This window comes from Oncorhynchus kisutch, linkage group LG8 (assembly GCF_002021735.2).
Source record: "Oncorhynchus kisutch isolate 150728-3 linkage group LG8, Okis_V2, whole genome shotgun sequence".
NCBI lineage: Eukaryota > Metazoa > Chordata > Actinopteri > Salmoniformes > Salmonidae > Oncorhynchus > Oncorhynchus kisutch.
Window position 1 is genome coordinate 39080819 of NC_034181.2, and position 21428 is coordinate 39102246.

Consider the following 21428-nt stretch of genomic DNA (forward strand, 5'->3'; position numbering starts at 1 on the left):
TACCTTAGTTTATATCCATTTTTATTAATCACTAATCAAGATCACGTTACATAATTTCCTTCAGTAATGCAGCGTCTTGGAAACAAAAACAAATCACATCGTCTGGGTGACCAGATTTTTCAACAGTCATCAGGAATCATTTAGAAATGCTCACCACAGATGGATGCCGGATCATATTCAAATTACAGTAGTACTTACAACTACAATTTAGAGGCTTGTCCAAGTACAAACTATTTATAAAGTGAAAACAGATGAAAGCATTACATTTAAGTACAGAAAAGTCCCCAGTAGAGTTCAACGACACATTATCGAACGGCAACAACCAATCCTAACCATTCTTGATTACTCTAATATCAACAACCAATCCAAACAGTTCATCAGACAGTACCAATCAAAACTAGAGGTTATGGGTAGCATCCATGGCCTTGAGCTAGCCAGAATTTAGCCAGCTAAAAAGGTTAAGAAAACACTAGCCTATCATGGCATGCAGTAGCACTTGATAACAAAATCCGCTTCCACTTAGTGTCTTACTAATACAATAAAGTACGTGATTGGTAAATGTTTTACCTTATTCTGCATTAATAGGGTCTCTCAGAAAACCACAAAAAAAAAAAAAACATGTATTCTGTCAGATATAAGGGTTAAACAAAAAGTGCACAAGAGTCCAGTTGTGTCCTCCTTAAAACCAAGCTGTCTTTGAAGCAATTTCCTATCACGCATTAACGACTTCGACTGTTTTTCAAAGCTTTATGGCATCAGTGACATGAGTCTTAAACTATGTAACAAGAACTACCCCAGGTGTGCAAGCAGTTTATACAAAATCAATATCTAGAAATGCTATTCCTCTGAAATGATAGCGCTTTATTATTCATTTTATTATATAAAATTGAGTCGTAGCAGCTTTACTGAAAGAATACATGAAACAAAAAGCTTTGTATTGCTTATACAATTTGAGAGGTTTCTAAGGATGCTGTCCGTACCCCGTGCTTTTTTCTTCAATATGCTGAACAGTTGGCAACACTGGCACTGCCATTTTAAAATGTCAGACTTCTATCTTGTACAGTTCTACATAACATATGATAGGTGCAAACATATATATATATATAAAAATAAACAAAAACATCCATGTTGACCACATTGTAGTAGATTTGGCTCCTTAGTCAATACAGACTTAGTTGAGTGGCGTTCCAGTCTTCCATCCATCATAGCTGCTCCACAGAAACCTCTTAGGTGTGTGTCAGATGTCCATACATTGGACCAGAACCGCATCCTGAAAGGCAGCAAAAAAATGTGACAAGCACACAGAATCCAACTGCTCTTCTGTGCTCAAAACACACAACCCTTGAGTACACTCAAGTGGTCCAATGTATCTCAGTTGATAGTGGGGATGGATTCCTGGACCACCCGTATGTAAAATATATGCACCCATGACTAAGTCGCTATGGATAAAAGCGTCTGCTAAATGGCATGTTATTATATCCTTCCATCATCCCCTCCGTCTCTCATCACCACGCTGTTTCAAATGATAAACTAAAATATACAAAACTTAAAATTTAAAAAAGGATGGGCATTTCAAAATGTTCACAGTTGCAGCAGGTGGGTGACTAAGGGTCGAAGTCAAGTTGACAAGTTGACGAGCTCGTGGGCCACAAACTGTTTCAAGCGCTCCAGGTACTGTCCGTAGAGCTCAACGTCGTTGTGGCCGGCACCTTCCACCCACAGGGGCTCCACGGGCCTCTGGCAGCGCTCGTACAGCGCCAGGCCGTGGGAGAAGTCGATCACCTCGTCTTCCGTCCCGTGGATAACCAGCACCGGAGACGTCACCTTGGAGATCTTGTCAATACTTTGGGAGGCAAGGCGAGGACAGACGCACGCACACAAACACAAAAGAGGAAGGGAACAGTTAGGCAAGTATAATTTCCCCCAATGCTGAAACAGATGACATGAACAGGATTTAAAATTACCCAATGTGGTCATTTCAACAGCAGGCAGCTTCCCCTTTTAGCCGTGTCAACAGTGTAATTATCCATAACCTGGTGGCAACCAAGGACCACCAGATGGGGCTATTGAATCTAGAGTGACTCAAACATGACTGCTTTTATGATCTCTGTGTGTGTGTGTGTGTGTGTGTGTGTCTCTCACTTGGGAAAGGCATCAAAGCAGTAGGTTTTCTTGGTGTCTGGGAAGGCCACTCTCATGCCAGAGGTGAGGGGGGAATGCAGTACGACTGCGGCGCTCTCGTAGCGTGCCGCCAGGTCCACGGACGGGACCGTACCGATACTCTGACCATACACGATCACGTTCTCTGGCCTAATTCCATACCTGAGGGAAGACACAGAACACAATCGGGTTAAACATTATCAGCATCAAGGTGGTAAATAATCTAATATGATAATGTAGGCCTGGTCAAGATCAGGATGATAATGTAGTCACAGATAGTCAGTCTCCATTGACATGATTCAGTCACTACTCAGGTCAGAAGTCAATTGGTCAGGAGAAGGTGGAAGTAAAGGATAGGTGTGGGGCCATTGACATGTCAGTAAGACCAAAGAAAAATGAAATAGAGAAATAAAAAAAAGGAGGTACAGAGCTGTATACGTCACTTTGGATAAAAGTGTCTGCTAAATGGCACAAGCGAGAGACAGAATTCCATAGCTGATTATGGAGAATGTGACCAACACAGCCAGTCAGCCGATGAGCCTGGCTCTAAACCGCTGCAGGACTGAGAACAAACATTAGTTCTACCTAACCCAGCAACAGCACCTCTATTTTTTTTTAAATCAATATATGAAGAGTGCCTTAACACCCAAAAAAGGCAAATGTCTCTACCTACTAGCACTGACTGTGCTAAGAAATAGGCCTACTTTGAAGGAAAATGTACTTCATGCGATTGTGGCATTGTCTCACCTTAGCCATCTTAAAGATGAATTAACTAATTGTAAGTCACTCTGGATAAGAGTGTCTACTAAATTACAAAATGTAATCTACTATTCCCTATAAGAAAAATAATCATGGAACAACCTCATTTTCTGATTATTAAAATGAAAATCAGTAACATGCAACTAGTAGGTTTTCAAAACATTTCTCTTTAGAAAGGCGAGTCAAAGAAGCTCCACAAAAACAGAGCATGGGGTGTGTTAATTTGGGCATGTAACAGAAAAGGTTTCGCAACAGAAATTAAAAAGAGTATCTTCCCACTTCAGTCTTTTTCCATTTGGTGCATGATGAACAAAGCTTTTGTATTGACGCTTCAGACATCCTCTGCTCCCAGCGAGTGAAATCCAGCCAGGCCAGGCTGTGAACATTGACCCCAGAGTAGGTCATCCAACTGGTTTGAGCGTGACAGCACAGGCACGTGATGGGGCGGAGGCTCACAGGAGGTCAAAGCCAGCCAATGGACTATGTAGGAGTTTCCCCATTTGACAAGGTCCCATAGGAATTAACCTATATAAAATAACTAAAATACTCAGCTGTGTGAGGAATTTAAAACTTCAGCCTGTTCTTTACATGCAACTGTTTTGAGCAGCAGTACCTCAAACATTAGGCCTGGATTTCATCTTTAGCCTATATCAGATACATCTAATCTAGTTACTGGTTTTACTGCCAGGCTATAAAAGGCCGGCCAAAGCATCAAATAGCAAGAGGTTGTCAAAACACACTGTCGATGATAAATTAATCTAAAACATCTGATATACAGTAAAGTCAGGGCTGTAACAGTCGGTCAGGTGATATGAACGTGTGTGTTCTACCAGGCCAAAAAGGACCAATTTCAGCATGAACTCACTTCACCTCACTGAGCATGCTCCGTGGTTACGCAAGCTCTAACACCGCATCAATGTACTCCCTGAGCCGAGACCAATCCAAACTAAATGCAATAGATCCTTTCGCTCCGTCACTCCCACCTCGTATTGTCTAGGGTGGAACTCCTCGCCACTTCTACTAGTGTCACTACTAGGGCTGACCCCAATTAGTCGACATTGTCTTTTGTTTGGAGCCCTCCGCGCAAATGTAGGCATATAAAATTGCCCAGTTGGGGATCTGATAGTATTTCTGATTGGCATAACACACCACCACTAATAACCTGTAGAGCTTCTCAAAGTAATGTTTTCACCTCAAAATAGCAGACTATTCTGTCAATCAATATTATTTATTTTGTCGGGGACAGCCCCAGTCACTACACATGTACGTGGAATCTACTGTGCGATCCCGCAGCATCTCCAGCCGGCCTGATTCCTCCAGGTTTCTTCCTAGGTTCCTGCCTTGTTATTGATGTTGATGTTCTTGATTGACTACAGTGACACCACCAATACAGGAGGGAGAAAATTATGTTAATTGAAGAGGGACGTCCAAGTAGTCCCTCCCGGTTTGTGTGTTTTCATCCGTTTGGTGCCCATTATACAGTGCATTCAGAAAGTATTCAGACCTGACTTGTGTTATATTATAGCATATTCTAAATGGGTCCCCCCCCCCCCCCTTTCAATCTATACACAATACACCATTTCACAGTAAGGTCCACACACATACAATTTTATTTCATTTGAATGACAAACCAAACATTTACACAAGTATTCAGTGATTACAGCCTTGAGTCTTCTTGGGTATGACACTACAAGCTTGGCACACCTGTATTTGTGGAGTTTCTCCTAATCTTCTCGGCAGATCCTCTCAAGCTCTGTCAGGTTGGATGGGCAGTGTCGCTGCACAGCCATTTTCAGGTCTCTCCAGAGATGTTCGATCGGGTTCAAGTCCAGGCTCTGGCTGGGCCACTCAAGGACATCGCTAGACTTGTCCCAAAGCCAATCTTGCGTTGTCTTGGCAGTGTGCTTAGAGTCGTTGTCCTGTTGGAAGGTGAACCTTTGCCCCAGTCCGAGGTCCTGAGCGCTCTGGAGCAGGTTGTCATCAAGGATCTCTGTACTTTGCTCCGTTCATCTTTCCCTCGATCCTGACTAGTCTCCCCGTCCCTGCCATGTTTCCTCCAGGTACTGTGAACGGGTCACACACAGGTTGTGTTCTATATATTGTTATAGTGTTGTTAACTATGAAGTTGTTAATGTTCTTAGCTTTTGAAAATAGACAAAAAGACTCTGGGGATGAGCATGAGCATCTTCAATATGTACCACTTTAGTGCATTTAACGATATGTCACAAGTAAAAGCCTTGTGTAGTGAGTTGACAATTCCAAGTCTGGAAGGTTAAAAACCACCCTCAGATTAGTATTATTTTTAAAGGAACACTTTACATCATCCTAATGAATTTCTATAAATACCTGTTATGACAGAGTACACATTTTTAAAGAACACCTTCGGTGGGGTAATTGGTATTACAGAAAATGTGCCAGTCTAAGAGAGGCTTATTCTGCCTGTAAGATTTATGGGAAGATCATTTAATTTAACTTGATTTGCATTCATATTGCTGAGAAATTAAATAAAGTTCTTTATAAATTTGTCACTGAAGCATCCTAAGTATTTTAGGATTGGGAGTAATTATTTTTCTTATTGCCATTGAGTTTTTTTTCAAGTTAATTTTATATCCTGTGATTTGAGTATGAGTATTTGAGCATTTTTAAGCAAAGGGGGCATTGAACTTTCAATAAAACACAGCCAGTCAGGTATAAATCAGAAGATCTGCAAATAAGTTTATATTCATGTTTACCAAAAACCCATTTTGGGTCATGTAATTCTTTCTGCAAGCGGTTCAATTGCAGGTGCAAACAAGAGGGTGGACCTATCCATCTGGTGCCCCTTTCTAAAACAATTTCATCATCAGATAATGTATTATTTGTGCTTTAGGACATTTCTACAATACTTTTTATTATCAAAATGGATTATTTCAGCTGGAAAGTTGAAAGTTTTGACCAGAAAAGGCCATTCCAGATGGTCAAAAGTCTTTTCTGCATCAATAGCCATTATTGATCAATCTATGTTATTTTTTGGGGGCGTATTGTATTAAACCGAAACATGTTTGTGTATTTAAGCGTCTCTTTTTAATAAACCCTGCTATGTATCAAGTCTGGTGAGACTTGCCATTCTATTACTTATAACCTTTGCTATCATTTGATTGTCACATTGTATTCAACTTATGGGCCTCGAATGAGAAAGGGACTCCAGATTTTCATAGAACTGAACTGATTTATACATGGAACTACTGCATTGAGTGATGTGTTTAAACAGGGGTCTAATTTGTCCCAAAATACTGAATAGAATTTTAATCAAATTGTATTTCATGCCAATAATGCAATCTGCGAGAGAGAAAGAAAATAAATTCTCAAGACACCATTGCCCTAGAGCCCACGAACTACACCTACCTCAGCCTAAACTGTAACACCACAGGTGACTTCCACAAGGCAAGAAGGGCCTTCTACCTATGTCATCAACAGGAACATAAAACGCAACATCCCAAAAAGGATCTGGCCACCCCAAAAATGTGTATCTGTTATGGAACCCGGGCACACTCACAAAACAAGAATTCACACAAAACACACACAAAAAAAAATTATAAAAAAGGGACAAACACTAGGACTGTGGCAGTCTTAGAATATGAGGTTAAGGTAATTGGCCAGAATAATGCCCAGGGTGGGAGGGGTGTGTGTTACAATTCTGTTCATAAACTTGTTAACATGGATATGGTTCTTAATAAAAACCCATTTGAAACAAGCCATTACACTTCGTTATTATCATGGCATTACATTATTATTCAGGTTATTACATGAATATACAAATTAAGAAATGTCAGGTTGGAGGGGGATACGTCACATGTTTGTATTGATAAAATTAACGGAGTCAAAATAAAGATATGCCTACCTTGTCAGTTGGCATTTCTGCATATTTTTTTTTTTTATATATACAGATCCTATTGACACAAAACCATTCAAACGAAGTCTGATGGATTTCGTCCCACTTTTGCCAAAATAGTCGCAAGAGTACGCTGTAATGAGAGAAATAATGTAGCCTTAGGTACTGAAAATAGGACTTTTATAAAGACTTTTTAAAAAATCATGTCAGGAGCGTTTGATTCTTAAAGTGTCCAAACAGGCTACTTTAGGAAAACTTCTGGATGGACATATAGAGAGAGAATCAGCTTACTCACACAAACCCACGTAAAAGCATGCATCAAAGCCAACAGTGTGTCAGAAATATTTGCTTTTCTGGGGGTTGGCTTGATATGGCGACATGAGAGGGTGCAACATTTCTATCGGAGGAACAATTTTAAGGTTCTCTCACAAAGGTGATCATTTTATATTGCAACTGCAATTTGTTTTTTCACAAAAATGATAACCATACAATGTAGCTATTATTAATAATTTTGTAATTAATCAAACCATTGAAATATATTTTAAGATTTCCAACAAGCTAGTGATCGAAACGTTTCCGCGTGTGTAGTTAAGTTAGCCTGCCAATGTCTTCATAGCTAGTAGCATGGAATCAGGACATGACCAAACTGTTGCTGAGATAATGATGTTGAAACATCCAACAAGAGAAGAAGCATTGTTGAAACTCACTCATATGCTTGCAGTGTTAAAAAAAAGAAAAAAGAGGGGTGAATGTGATTCATACCCAAATACTCCAACCAAGGAGCAACTTCCAAAGAAGCTAAAAAGTGAACCATCAATGAGACAGCTACAGGACAACATCGTCCGCATCCTCACGGCTCAAATCACAGAGCGCAGATGACATCATGGATTTAGTGAAAAAGAACAGTATCATTAACCTGAAGAAAACGATTGATTTCAATGCTGAGGAAGTAAAAACTCTGAAGCAGCAGAACTCAACATTGAACATTCAGGTTGCAAAGCAGGAGAAGAAACTCACTGAAATGGAGTCAAAGTTAAACGAGAATGACCGATATAGTCAGATGGAATAGCAGAAAAATCTGATGAGAGCGAAGGACATTTGCAGGGCAAAAAACGTTATATTTCTCGAGGAAAGAGCATTTATTTATATACACATATAAATACACTATTTTTTATGGCAGGGAAATTCACTGACACTAAAGGTCAGCTTGACGGCTATTCGTTTTTCCAATCTACGGTACAATGTTATTTGCAATTGGATAAAAAAAATATATATAATTTAGGTCAACCACTTGTGTGGTGCAAAGGACTGTTTTTATTTGAAACTAGTAAGATCTTTTATTTTCGTGAGAACCAGATTCATGTGAACGTATACAAGTTTAACATTCTTCATATAGTCACTGTGATAGTAAATATCCATTTCTGTTTTTTCTATTAATGCCAGGGGAATATGTAATATTGTGAAAAGGAAATCTTTATTTTTGGATTGTAATGGTCAGTGCCGACTTTTATTTCATTCAAGAAACTCATGCCTGTTCCACAGATACTGCGTTTTGGAAGTGTCAATGGGGGAATGATATTTGGTACTAATCGGTCAGCAGGTGTCGCTATTTTAAAAGGCAACTTTAAGGGTCATATACTGAGTCATGAAGCAGATAATACAGGGAGATAGTATAATCTATTGGTAGATGTCAACCATGTTCAATTCATTGTTGTAAATATTTATGCTTCCAATAACAAGTCAAGTAACTGTATTTTATTTAGAGACATTGAGAGGAAAATAAGGAAAATTATGTCTAAATTTCCATTGTCCAAAGTAATATGGGGTGGAGATTTTATCACCGTATTACATGATAATCTAGATCGATGGCCTAAGGATTGTAATTCTGTTCATAAGAAGGAATATATGTCTACGGTTAGGTGTTCTAGATATTTGGAGACATAAGAACCCAGATAAGACTATACCAAAGATGTAGCTATACAGTCCTGTATTGATTTCTGGCTGATATCTGAAGATATGGCTGACAAGGTTGATAAAAAAAAAAAAATTGATGGTTCAATCGAGACTAACAGACCGAAGGGAAATCTCAATAAAGATAAATATGCATGGTTTGTCAAAAAAAACATTTAAAGTTAAAAGGTTACTGGAAAATGAATGAGACTTTACTAGAGAATGAAGTATTTAAGAAGGAAGTAGCAGGAATTATTGATAAAATACTGGAATTGTGCCTGTGTTATGAATACGTTTGGAAGTTACTGGGAGATGAAATTTGGAAAGCCTTTTGGCTATTTCAATGGGGAAAGAAATTGCTCGTGCCAAGAGAGAGAAGGAATACGACAAAGGGAATAATGGATTATACAACAAAAAAACTAAACTAATTAACTCTTAACGAATTACTGGAGCCATCATTGCAAATGCAGTTGAATGTATCTACGAGGAAAAGGCCCGGGGAGCGTTTGTAAGATCAAGACGAAAATGGATGGAAGAGGGAGAGAAAAATACTAAATATTTCTTTAATTTAGAAAAAAAAGGCAGGCGAAGAGACTTCCATATGTAGATTTATTATTAATAATACTCCCAATGAAAATCCAAAAGAAATCTCAGCATGCTGCCCAGTTTTATCAGAATCTGTATACATCAGCCCAGCCAACATCCAATATGTTGGCTTTTCTTAGACAATGTAGCAAACATTGCTAAGAAGATAAATGATTTCAGGGATTTTTGTGATGAGTTATCTGAAATTGAGATAAGACTATTAAAAGCCTTAATAAGTCCCCTGGAAATGGTTTAATAAGCGAGTTTTAGAAAGCATTCAATGATAAATTGACTCCATTCTTGCCATGTTTCAAGAATCAATAGAAAAAGGAGAGTTACCGGCTTCCTTAAAGCAAGGTGTAATTACTTTGATTCCCAAACCCAATAAGGATACACTTTATATAGACAACTGGAGACCCATTAAGTGTTGAACAATGATGGGAAATTATTTGCCCTTGTATTTGCTAAGAGGTTGAAACAAGGCTTGCTTCATAATTTATGAAGAACAATCTGGTTTTATGCATTAGTAATAACGTCAGGTTGATCTTAGATATGACTATAATGACCTCATCCTTGATGATCGTTCTCTTACATTTGTTGATATTTATAAAGCTTTTGACACTGTAGAACATGAGTTTATGTTCAAAGCAATACGTTTTTTGGAGTTTGGTGACTTTTTTTGAAAGCAGTCCAAACTTTATATAGTGGTTGTACTTGCTCTGTAAAATTAGCTCACGGGACATCCCAAAGATTTGATATTGGCCGTGGCATTAGGCAGGGCTGCCCAATTATTCCCTTTTTATTGGTTACTCAAATTATGGCTCTTCAAATCAAGAAAAGGAATTTAAGGTGTTTAGGCACTTGGCAATGAATTTAAACTGTCAACTGGCTGATGAGACCATATTTTTAAGAGACAGAATTGAGGTTTCTAAAGCAGTTTCCTGTATTGAAGACTATTCCTTGGTTTAGGGTTTGAAAATTAATATCAATAAGTCAGTCTTATTTCCAATCAAGGATTGTGTTTCACAGGAAGTATATGGTATTCCAATTAAAGATAAGGTAACTTATCTTGGAATGTGCAAGAATGAAAAACAAAGGAGTGAATTGAACTTTAACCCCATTATTGAGAAAACGAAGAAATTGAACCTGTGGTTGATGAGATATTTAGTTTTATGGTTGGGTTTTATTATCCAAAGCTGAAGGGTTATCCAGATCGGTTTATGTCTTATCACTTGGCTTACCCACTAAAATTGTAAAGGACTTAGATAAGATTATAATTTTATTTGGAGGAACAAGCCTCCATCTACAAAAAGATTTTCTCCCTAATACCTAAGAACAAGCAGGTCTTAGATTTCAATACTCTAAATAATACTTTTAAAATAAATTGGATTCTGAAGTATGTTGAACCAGAACAGTATTTGGAATGTCTTCCCTAAGTATTTATTTGACTGTTGGTGGTTTACAATTTTTGCTTCAATGTAATTTTGATGTTGATAAAATCCCAGTAAAGTTAACCAAATTCCATAAGCAGGCAATTTAAGCTTGGATGTTAGCATAAACAATTTTCCCCCCTCACAGATCGTATATCTTTGTTCCATATAAACTATGCCAGTTACTGAATGATGATGGATATCGACTCTCAAATGGGGAATTTCTTGATAAGTTTAAAATTCCAATAACCACGAAATAATATTTTTTTTATGCGATTCGAGGGGGGGGGGGTTGTAGCTCTTAAATTCCTCTGTGGTTGATGAATATATTTATGTAAATCTGTTACATTGGCAATATTAACATCAAAGATAAAATGTATTATTAAATAGATTAGGAATATTGTTTGTGATACTACAATTCCCTCAGCAAGATTATTTTGGTCAAATATCTACGGTGATATACAAAAGGGGGTAAAGCATGGAAAATATATTGTATCAGTAACAAAGTAAAGGAAGTTTCATTTAAGAATAATATAGAATTTATCCTGTGAAACATGTTTCGGAAAGTTTCAAGCTGAATAACTGATTTCTGTGGAATGGAGATGGGGCGGCAGGGTAGCCTATTGGTTAGAACGTTGGACTAGTAGCCGGAAGGTTGCAAGTTCAAACCCCTGAGCTGACAAGGTACAAATCTGTCATTCTGCCCCTGAACAGGCAGTTAACCCACTGTTCCTAGGCAGTCATTGAAAATAAGAATTTGTTCTTAACTGACTTGCTTGGTTAAATAAAAGGTATATCAAATAAAAAGACAATTTTGCATGTGTTTTTCCTGTATTTATAGTAGAATTTTGTTACAAAAAAAAATAGAAAATAAATATGAGCAGGTTTATGTCAGAGATTCTGATAAAGATGTAGTATATTTAAATCAACTGCTAATACTAGGTAAATTTCATATACACAAATGGTCCAATTCAAAACTTGTTTAAACTCAATTCTAAAGTTATGGCACTACTTTAACTAAAATAAAAAGCCAATCAAAACTTGTATTATTAATGAATATGATTTTTTTGTTTAGGATTCCTGGCCATGTAAATAGTTTGCATGTGACTATTCCTCTTTTATTTGTTAATAAACAAAAAATATATATACCGACATTTGCTTTTCTTGACAACATTAAAAACACCTAGGACTACCTTAGGTTCTGAAGGTAGGCTATAAGATAATGAAATTGACAAGGAAATGATGAAGGGGACAGCTATGCTTATTGTATGAAGATGAAATTGACAATGATTCAAATAGAAACAAACACACGTTCATAGAAAAATGGCCATAAGCCCATTTATCAGCGACACCGATTAGGAGGGGGAGTGTGTTGGAAAGATTTCTCAAATACTGTGAGGAACTATGATTTGAATGGATGTATAAAACATTTCTAAAAGGGCTTCATTGACTTAATGTGTGAGGTGAAGGAAAAATAGAGAAATGACTGAAGCCTAGCTAAGTACTTTCCTACATTTGTGAGAAGCAGGCCAGGTACTTCCATGCGTGCATATTCCGTCAACATTAAGAGGACTTGTTGCATATTAACGTCTTCATCCATAACACGTTATTCAATTAAAGTCACAGCCATAACAACAAATAACTATTGAGAACTTGCATGCAGATTTCTGCTAAAATATACACAAAACCCCAAACAATGCAAGCAGAGCAGAATTAGGACCATCTGGAAGTTATCAAAATGGAGAAGAGCTGTTAAATTCTACATCCACCTAAAAGGAAGCAACGCCCACATTCCACCAAAGTCCTCACCTACAGCGAGAGATGGATGAACTTAGAGATGAGTCTCCTCAGCCAGCTGGTTCTGAGGCACTTTGTTCACAAATACAAATAGACCCCACAGAGCCCAAAGGACAGAAACACAATTAGACAACCAAATTATGAGAAACCAAAAAGATCATTATTTGACACACTAGAAAATAACCATCCCACCCCCCAAAAAACAGCAAATTGGAATGCTACCTGGACCTAAACAGAGAGTACAGTGGCAGAATACCTGACCACTGTGACTGACCCAGAATTATTGAATATGTACAGACTGTGCAAAGCCTTGCTATTGAGAGGGTCACCTGGCTCGAGAGAAGACAGGTTGTGCCCGCAAAATGAGGGGGAAACTGATCTGCGCTTCCTAACATCCTGCCAAATGTGTAACCACATTAGAGATACATATTTCCCACAGAGCCACAAGGAATGTGAAAACAAATCTAACATTGATAAAATCCCCATCTCTTGGCCCGAAATTCCACACTGTGCAATCACGTCAGCAATATTTGTGGCCCATTGCCATGAGAAAAGGGCAACCAGTAGAACACAATAATTCTAAATAGTAAATAACACAAATAGCAGAATGTAAGTAAAAAGACATTGGTACTAGAACTATTTTGAACATTGCTAAAACACTGTACATAGTGAATATTATAACACTTGAAATGTATCTCTTTTTGAAACCAAGTAGTGCAATATTAACTTAAGTTATTTGTTGATGTTGCTTTGAGTGTTCTCACTTATGTTGATTTCACTTGCTTTGGCAATGCAAACGTGTTTCCCATGCCAATAAAGCCCCTTTGAATAGAAAATTGAGAGCGAAAACTAGAGAAAGAGAGAGGAAGTAGGCTAAGCGAGCGAGCAAATGTAAGGGAAGAAAGAAGGGAAGAACAGAACTGACAGGAGAGCTCAAGGAGGAAGCAGTCAGGTTATAAGCAAATTCGGTCTTGTGTACTTTGTTCTGTACTATTTTTCCACTTAAGAGGACCTGATGCTACATACCCGACTGTACATTAGTAATAGCTGCTCCCAGCAGTGGAGGCTGCTGAGAGGATGGATCAAAATAATGTCTTAAATGGTGTCAATGGAATGTTTGATACGATTCCATTGCAGCCATTATGAGCCATCCTCTCCTCAGCAGCCGCCACTGGCTCCCAGTCATGTCAATCGGAACTGAAGATTGAGTGGTTACCCTCAGACGGAGGACACTACTGCCATTGTGTGCAGGGCATTGTCGCCCCATACCAAATGACTTTACGAACCATGAGTTAATAAAACCACTTACTGTGTCGGTTGCCCTATGTTGCGTGCGCGTGTGTGTGTGTGTGTGTGTGTGTGTTCAATGCTGGAGAAGAGACCTTCATTTTGTCTCCAATCAATAATATGATTGATTAGGAAGTTTGTCGTTTTCACTTCCTGGGGCACAGGCTGTTGCCGGGGTTGCATTGGGTCTCAGTAGAGATCCTATAAAATTCTGTCTGAAACCTCACTGGAGATCTGTTGCTAGGCTACCAGTCAATATTAGACTTAAGAGGATTGACTGCTGGAACACCTCCAAGTCCAAGTGAAAAGAAAATTATACAGCACTATTCTATAGGAGTGGACAGCCCTCCCAACCACAGCAGGCTCACACTGAGAAAACAAAACCCTTTCAGTTCCAGAATCTCACAAACGGGTGGCAACAATTTCACAAACAGTGTATACTAAACACTGAACATGCCATTCTACTTGCGTACACAACGCAATCACACCCTTCTTATGAAAGCAATTTCGATAAAGTGGTCTTATCTAGGACATGGTTCGTTAAACAGGTTGTCCTCTGTCCATCCCAGTCCGGATCTCAGCCTACTTTCCTCGTCCCTATAGTCTCCCTCTCTCTGGGTGGTGAAGAGAGCAGATGGTGTTACCGACACACCCAGGTGTGGTGCGTCAATGCCTTAACACGGATACTGGCTGTACGCCCTATAACCTAGGACAATATGCAACAATAAAGAGTGTGTGTACACACCGGCAAAGCGGTCTGCTGACGGTGTGGGACACACCTTCTGACTCATGACTGAGTCACCCGACTACTCAGGTAAAAAAAATAAAAAATTAAAGACGACCTCACCCTACACCAAAACAAAGAAACATACAACACACACACACTAGGGCTGTCCCCGACTAAATAAGATCTTAGTCGACCAAGAGAGTTATCTGCTCTTTCGACCAATCGATTGGTCTACATTTAAATAAAACGTGTATTTTTCCATATATTGAACATGTCTGATGCTTTAAGCACACTGTTTGATTAAATAATTAATAAAAACTACTAGAGGGAGTACGAACAGCAATTGATTTGATTGTGCAGGGCTCAGAATTGCTGCGCTGTGTTAAAAAAAACAGCGAGTGACTAGAACCCGTTGTCTCCCTCCTCCAGCGACCACCATAGAACAGCAAAGTGTTCATCCCACTGTCAGTGTTGCTGAAAACGGCAACATAATTACAGTCATTTGACTGAATAGCTCTGTACCGAAATCATTCATTTGTTGAGGAAAAAAACATTCCCTATTCCCTCAACCCTGGCTCGCTTCACATATGTATCACATGCACATGACCAAAGGCCGAGTCGCACAGGACTTGTATTACTAGAGAACGTTGGTCATGTAATCATTTCTCCAGAATGTTTGTTATTCCAGAGGACGATTCAGATGGGATTAGTTTTTTTTTTTTTTTTTTACAAACTGCCCCCTGTAATTCTTTTTTCTGGTCAATAAATTGACAGTTATGACAGAAGCCTGGAGGTTTTTATTCTAGGAATAAATATACATTATTTTAACATGTTGAGGGGTTAGGGCCACACTGATAACTTGGGTACCAAGCTCAAGTTTCTAAACCATCTTTGGTTTACTGTTGCTATAATATTTTAATTGAGGAAGTGTGATCATAAATCATCAGGATATTTTGGTGACCTTCAGTTCAGATGAACTAAATGCAATTGAGATGCATTTTAACGCTATGGATGTGAAAGTTAAATGATCATTTACAAACATTTAGGCCAGTTGTATTCTGCTTTAATATCTAGTAACAGCAAGGGTTGAATTAAATAGGCTTAGGATTCTTTACTGATGCATTTGACAAGATTCAATTCAGACGCACAAAACAAACAAAAGCATTCAATGTCAGAGTTCATATAGGAATGTCCTACATGAAGCCTAAGTTAATGGGCAGCACTTAGTTCAATTTATCTAATCAGTTATTGTTTTCTTGCGTAAACACCTGTCAAACACGTCTTTCAACACAGGAATGTCTATTTGCACAGGACTAGTATTATGAGAGGACCATGGAGTTGGCCCCCCCCAAAAAAAATGTTTTTATTCTGGCTGGAATAGTTACTCTCCTGCCATGTAAAGATGACTGACGGGCTATCGAGTGGCACAGTGTTCTAAGGCATTGCGGTGTTAGCTGTGCCACTAGAGATCCTGGTTTGAGTCCAGGCTCTGTCGCAGCCAGACGTGACCCAGGAAGATCCACATTTGATACCACGAAATCGGGGAGAAAAAAAAACAATTACTGATTGGCAGAGTCGGACAGGGTTAAAATTACGTGGTGTTGTGTGCTCATAATTACATTACCCGACCTCCCCCAGTAAAACTAATCCTATCCGAAGAGGGAACAATAGGGCCTGGAGAAGGTTGATCAAGGATCTCTGTACTTTGCGCCATTCATCTTTCCCTTGACCCTGACTAGTTTCCCAGTCCCAGTATAATGCTGCCACCACCATGTGTCATGCTTGGCATTCTGGCCAAAGAGTTCAATCTTGTTTTCATCAGACCAGATTATGTTTTTTCCCTCATGGTCTGAGAGTCCTTTAGTTGCCTTTTGGCAAACTCCATGCAAGCGGTCATGCGCCTTTTTACTGAAGTGTGGCTTCGGTCTGCAGAGATGGGAGAATCTTCCAGAAGGACATCCATCTCCACAGAGGAACTCTGGAGCTCTGTCAGTGACCATTGAGTTCTTGGTCACCTCCCTGACCAAGGCCCTTCTCCCCTGATTGTGCCTTGGCTCCTTGCGGGAATGCAAGCTCTAGGAAGAGTCTTGGTGGTTCCAAACTTCTTCCATTCTTTAAAATTGTCACTGACAGAGCTCCAGAGTTCCTCTGTGTTCTTGGGGACCTTCAATACTGCAGACATTCTCCTCACTTTTGTTAGACAATAAGGCAAGGGCTGTTTCATCTCCTCAATCTATTGCTGTCTCCGCCGCATTGATCAACACTAATATGAAGTTAACCTTGTTATTATGCACATAGCAACATGGTCTAGGAAAAGGCACCAATTCAACAGGGCAATGATGCGTTTCAGAACCGTGGACAGTGACCACTAACCAACCCGGGACAAAGCACATTTACTTTTTTAGTGTTGCACCATTGTTCTTACATAAAAATATATATATAATTTCAGTGGCATGTTTTAGACTGATCCCCATGGCCTCCACAATGGATCAGTCCACTCAGACAGGTGTCTTGTATAGAGGTGGGACGATTAATTAGGGCCGATTTCAAGTTCTCATAACAAAAACAAATCTAAATAAATTAGGTAAATCTGCATTTTTTGGAAGGCGATTATTTTGCAATCCACGAGGAGACTGAGTGGCAGGCTGACCACCTGTTACGCAAGTGGAGCATCAAAAGGACCTTGTGGCTGCAAGGAGCCAAGGTAAGTTGCTAGCTAGCATTAAACTTACCTAACAAAAAAAAAATACACATGGTTGATGATATTACTAGGTTAACTAGGATGTCCCGTGTTATAATGCATATAATCAATGCGGTGCCTGTTAATTAATCATCGAATCACAGCCTACTTCAACTTCGTAAAACGGGTGAGGATTTAACAAAAGCGCATTCATGAAAAAAAATTACAAATAAAAAAAGCAGAATCGTATAAGAATTACAACCTAAATTCTTAACTGGGTATATTGAAGACTCATGTTAAAAAGAACCACCAGCTTTCATATATTTTCATGTTCTGAGCAAGGAACTTAAACTTTAGCTTTCTTACATGGCACATAATACGCTTTTATTTTCTCCAATGTTTTTGCATTATTTAAACCAAATTGAACATGTTTCATTATTTGACTAAATAAAATCTGTTTTATATGAAAGTGTTAATTCAGTATTGTTGTAATTCCCATTACTACAAATTTTAAAAATATATATAAAAAGACAAATAAAGGGCTTTTTTGGTCCTCCAATAATCAGTATCGGCGTTGAAAAATCTTTTTTTTAATAAAATATTTTTATTAAATAAATAAAAATTCGGTCAACCTCTAATAGACATGCCATTAAATTACTATAGTATTCTAATTCTGTTCATCTTTATCATATCTGCATCTAAAAAAAAATACAAGTTTCCCCACTATCTGAACTCAGTGAGTTTAGTCGTGTGAAGGTTTGTATTGTTGTGATCAGACGATTGGAATAACAGAGGCATGTTGTCTGTCAAACACAGGGCAGTGAAACACGCCAAGATGAACCATGTTATTTAAAGGAGGCCAGGGCTCCCTGTAGAACAGAACAATAATACATGCCCTGTGGATACTTGGGGCAAGCAGTGGCATGGAGAGTCAATCTAAGCAACATAATGAAGGGGAAAAAATATATATAATTCTGTCAGTTTAAGCTAGTATTTTGCATGGGCTGCGTCTCAATCCAAAGCATCCGCTTATGTCGGCCTTCCGCATCTGTGGTGGAAGGTGGCCGAGCTACATCGGTGTTTGTCAGACCATGAGACATCCCATGAATTGGTCTTCCCACAATAACATCTGTAGCATAAATATTTTTTTTATACCCAGAAGGGTCCTAAAATTCCAACTCAAATAGCGAAATGATCTATGGTATGACCATCTTAAAACAATTCCACGGGTGCCTGGGTCAAACACCACTTTGCCAGTTCAACACATAAGCATAATATAGTCAAATGTCCTTATGAATTCATTATGAAAGTAAGGACATCATACTGAAATGTAAGACTAGTAGCAATCAGACAGGTTTCTCAGCCCTAGCTACAGTATTACCTGCTGTATGTAGACTCGTCTCTGTATGATAATAGTTTCCTGTTTAACTTGACTCTCAGACTCTTCCCCCCCCAAGGAGGCCTATTATATGGAGGACCACTTATTCTAGTCAATGTCATTATGGTGGGCAATTTGGGCCTAAGTGACACTTTGTGTGAGTCACTCTTTTCTCTGTCTTTCTCCTTGTGTGTTTGGATGTTCCATCTTTCCTCTGACTCATTTGTTTGTTACTTTGATTTGCCATCATGATGCAGGAAATAAATCTGGATTCACTTTTATTCCACCCCACCCAAAAAAAGTGCATAAACAAAGCCACAAACAAAATATCCAGCTTAAACATCTCACATGTGAAGACACAGGGAAGCTGTGTGTGTTAGTATAGGACCCCACCAGAGACCGAGAGCTGTCGACAAGAGAAAACAGACAGAGGGAGAGGGGATGTCATAGAGGACAAAGGGCGGAAGAGGAGAGTGTTGAGACTAGAGGTTTCATGGGGATCAATTCATTGAGATGGATAACTGGAAGGCCAAAGGGATGGCTTAGAAGAACCAGTGAACAGAAAACCATTGCCTATGGGGCGGACGGGTAGAGGAGACACCATAGCCTACACATTTTCAATCATCATAATGAACAAGAAAAGTTGTCCCCACCTTGCTTTCCAACCTAGGGCATATAAGCCATGGAGCGAGCTGAAGGTGGAAAGACAGTCAACAACTCTTGGTAGGAAACAACAACGTCAGACAGCTACTCCTCCACCATCACCTCCGCCCCCTGGTCCCTTTACTTACCGTGTCCTGAGGGAGTGCCAGGCGGCGTCCACGTCGGCGTACAGGTTCTTTTCCGAGGGTTTCCCCGAGCTGGCCCCGTAGCCAGAGTAGTCGTAGGAGAAGACGTTGCAGTTGATGCGTGAGCCCAGGCCGATGTAGAAGCTGCTCATCTGGCCCAGGTCCACGGCGTTGCCATGCGAGAAGAGGAGCGTGAAGCGGGCACTGGGCGAGCAGCGCACAAACATGCAGGCGATGCGGTTTCCACGCGAAGTGCGCGTCATGAAGCACTCGATGGCGTCCTTCTCACGTGCCGAGTACTGCCAGTCTGCTCGCTCAGACAGGTGCAGGGTCCAGCGACTGCCGCTCTCGTCACACAAGAGGGTGTAGGTGGGCTCCGGGGGCAGGAAGGCCAGCTTGGAGGTGATCTTGCTGGGGCATGGAGGGCAGCAGAATAGGCAGCACAGCTCACTCAGGGACAAGTGGTTCATCCTCAAACCCTGCTGGGGCAAGGGAGGGGGGGGGGAGCATTACCATTTACTGCTCATCATTCACTATTACTAAAAAAGGTATCATTGACATGGCACATTAAATAGCCAACACTTGCATGATCTCCCCAAGACGGAGGACAAATTAGAGGGTTTAAGGTGCACGCGTGTTTACATGTGGTTAGGCTAATTGTACACCTCATGTCTCTTATCCAGCCCAGTGCACAAGCACACCCCAGTTATTGATGGCCATTTTGAAAGTATGCTCAGACACACAGCTGTGACTCACAGCTGAGTCTCGACCACTGATGTATTACTCACTCCACAAACAGACCAACAACCCACCATGAGTCACACATGTTATAGCGTATAACCAGATTTCACCTCTGCATAAACTCTCTAACTGATAAACAGAAACCCTGTATCTAAAACATGTTAAGGTTAAACATGTATTTTTGGTTCGGCGAACCCTGAGAAGAGTCGAGCCCGAAGGTTTAGGCTACTAGGCTGGTGTGCAAGGATTCTCAAAGTTCTCTATCCACCCTGACTTGTTAAGTGGGAAATGCACATGAAATCCCCTAGGCTTGCCCTCAACAAAGCTGCTTTTACATACATGCAGAAGAGAATCAATAGTGTATGGCCTTCCTTGGCCCTGGGATCATTCAACAGCTATAGTACTGATGAGGATTTCATCTGTCTGCCTCAAAGTTTCTTGCTACGGTGAGTACATAGAGTAGCTTTTCCAATGCCTCCTCTGTCCCAGGCTTGCTTTCAGAAATAACTTTTAGTTGGGTTTATAAGAGCCTGTTGGTCAGCACCTTTGTGATGATCCGTCTGCACTGACTGTTTTTTCAATGATGTCCTATCAAAATGTCCCTCTGGAGAAGTGGCTAGTTGTTTAATGTATTCTTGGAACCACACATGCTTTAAGAAAAGATAATGGTGTCATTTGTATTCCCTCACTGACACTTGGAAAAGTATGTTTCTCAATCTCCTGGTCCATTTAGTCAGTTCTCAAGTGCTAATTGTAATGTATGCCATTCCCTTCCACTATCCCGTTGCCTAATCACTCTATATCTACCTCAATTACCTTGTTCCACTGCACATCGACTGTACTGGTACCTTGTGTATACAGCAAAGTTGTCATTACTGTGCATTTATTCCTTGTGTTTTTATTTTCTATTATTTACTTTGCATTGCTCAGAATGGGAAATAAGTAAGCATTTCACTGTTAATCTAAACCTGCTGTTAAAGCACGTGACAAGTACAATTTTATGGCGTGTGTGTTTTAATATGCAGGTTATAGGTCAGAAATGGGTGGGGGGAGCAGTCTAGTTCACACATAGGCTTCCATAATCTATTTTCGTTAAAGATGGGGCTGGGGGACAGGAGTCATGCTCAGATGTTAAGATGTGGTTATGACGATTCTGAAACCACTTATCTACAGTAAGGTGAGCACTGTCCAACATGAAAATAACCACTTGTCTTGGATGACAAGCTTGGCGGTGACCCCTCCGATAACAGCAATTCAGATTCTAGGGAACCACAA

The 21428-nt window shown here is 39.7% G+C and overlaps 1 protein-coding gene across 6 annotated transcripts in view; it reads right to left on the reverse strand.

The window, feature by feature from the left end:
- The window catches only part of abhd17b (abhydrolase domain containing 17B, depalmitoylase), a 25207-nt gene continuing 3779 nt past the window's right edge, over positions 1-21428 (reverse strand). For 4 of the 6 annotated variants that reach the window (XM_031830296.1, XM_031830295.1, XM_020489623.2 and 1 more), the window contains exons 2-4: positions 19416-19891; positions 2143-2322; positions 1-1843 (exon numbers count right to left, since the gene is read on the reverse strand). In XM_031830296.1, the coding sequence (XP_031686156.1) occupies positions 1618-1843; positions 2143-2322; positions 19416-19882 (873 nt within the window). In that variant the 5' untranslated portion in view covers positions 19883-19891 and the 3' untranslated portion in view covers positions 1-1617. Of the gene's footprint in view, positions 1844-2142; positions 2323-19415; positions 19895-21428 lie in introns of all 6 variants that reach the window. The other 2 variants (XM_020489625.2, XM_020489624.2) reach the window with 1 other exon arrangement.